At 63.5% G+C, this 1,719-nt stretch overlaps 1 protein-coding gene across 1 annotated transcript; it reads right to left on the bottom strand.

Moving 5' to 3' along the window:
• Positions 1–117: 117 nt before the first annotated feature.
• LOC104548142 (t-SNARE domain-containing protein 1-like) lies at positions 118–1,669 on the bottom strand (the record flags this gene model as incomplete). The annotated part of the gene is made up of 2 exons (XM_010194081.1): positions 993–1,669; positions 118–287 (listed from the first exon to the last, which is right to left on the bottom strand). Coding segments are annotated over exons 1-2 (766 nt in total), but the record flags the coding sequence as incomplete, so codon positions are not given.
• Positions 1,670–1,719: the final 50 nt, after the last annotated feature.

Raw genomic sequence — 1,719 nt, 5'->3', positions numbered from 1 at the left:
TAAAGATGTTCAACAGGACTGGCCCCAAAAACCGAGCCCAGGGGAACACCACTTGTCACCCGGCCACACCAGTCCCAGGACACCGCACCGGTGCCACCTCCACGCCCCCGTCCTTACCCGAGCTGCTCTGTCCTTCGCCCCGGCTGTACTCGCAGATGACGGAGGGGTCGGGGCTCTGCAGCGCCAGGCGGGGCACGGCCGAGCCCTCCAGGTCGGGCAGGGCCGAGGGCTGCCCGTTGGTGTCGATGTAGATGCTGGGGTGTGATGCTGGGGTGGCTGGCGCCGGGCTGCAGGTGCATGAAGGGCTGCTTGGCGGCGCCGGGGAAGAACAGGTCTGCAAGGAGGTGAGGAAACGGCCTCAGCCGCTGCCACGCCACGGAAAGACCCAACCCTCGCCCCTATCAGGACCCCTCCAGGGACCTAAAATTCATCCCTTGAGCGCAGGGAGGCTGTGGCAAAGCGGGCGTTGGGTTTGGAGGGCAAAATGAGACCGAACGCGCCCGCACGTCCACAGCGAAACCCGAGGGGTTGAGCTGAAAGCAAAGAGGAGCGGGAGCGAGCAGCGCCGGTGTCCTCTGGGGACGCAGCACACGTCCCCCTTGGGGTAAATGAAGGGGGCCAGGGGGGTGTTTGCATCCCGGGTGGTAACAAAAAGGGGGTGGGTGCACCCATGGGCCCAGCCCCACGGCGAAAAGCGACGATTTTGGGTCTGCATCTTCCCGCCTGAGCGTGGGAAATCAAGTCCCATGCCCAGCTTTTAACGCCCGTGAGCAGCAAGGCTGAATTTATTACTGAAATAAGTTAAAAAAATGAGGAAAAAGATGGGCCCGCACGAAGTTTGAGGTCGTTCTGTTGATGCTACCGTGGGTTTGTAACCCCGATTTAAGCCCTGGTGGTTTGACAAGAGTCGGACGCCATCGAAACGCGTACGAGGGCAAATTTTAGCGGCTCACACGGGACGCAAAGGGCAAAGCCCAGAGCTCGGGGGACACCGGAGGGGACGCAGGACGGGGCCGTCCCGCTCCAATTCAAACCAGGCCATCTCCCCATCGAACTGACCTGGGTCCAGGATGATTTCGGGCTCCGAGTCGTGGCTGGCCTGCAGGAAGGTGGACGCCACCATCTTCTCCAGGGGCGTGAGGCGCGGCTTGTGGAGGGGCCCTCCGGCGCGGTTCATGGGGAGGTGCTTTTTGGAGGTGATCTTCTTCTTGACGTCCAGCCGTAGGTCGCGCCACTTGTGCTTGAGGTCGTCGATGGAGCGTTCGGTGTAGCCCAGGAAGTTGACGCGGCTTTGGATTTGGGTCCAGAGCTGCTTCCGCCGCACGGGGTGAGCCCGCAGGGCTTCGGACCCGTACAGGGCGCTGAAATGCCGCACCACATTCCAGACCAGCGTCTCCGTCTCGTCATTGGAGAAGTTGGCCTTCCTCTTCCGGCCAGACGCTGGCATCGCCTGCGAGGCTGCGGCAGAGGTGGAAGGGGCACAATTGAACCTCGGTCCCCACTCCTCTCTGTCGGCTCCTGGGGGGAACATGGGGCTAGGGGAGCCCGGGGGGGGGGGAGCCGAAGCAAGAGCCCCCGAGGCATCCATGGCAGGGGAGGCTCGGGCCGGGGAGGATCTAAAGAGCCGCTTCGGGACACCACGCGGCACGGGGGCACCTCATCCCCTCGCCCCGGCTCGAGAGCACCTGGGAGGGGAGAAAAGGAAAGGGCAGCGGTGGG

This window comes from Mesitornis unicolor, unplaced genomic scaffold, assembly GCF_000695765.1.
Source record: "Mesitornis unicolor isolate BGI_N332 unplaced genomic scaffold, ASM69576v1 scaffold36801, whole genome shotgun sequence".
Lineage (NCBI taxonomy): Eukaryota > Metazoa > Chordata > Aves > Mesitornithiformes > Mesitornithidae > Mesitornis > Mesitornis unicolor.
This window is presented reverse-complemented; position numbering and strand designations above follow the sequence as displayed.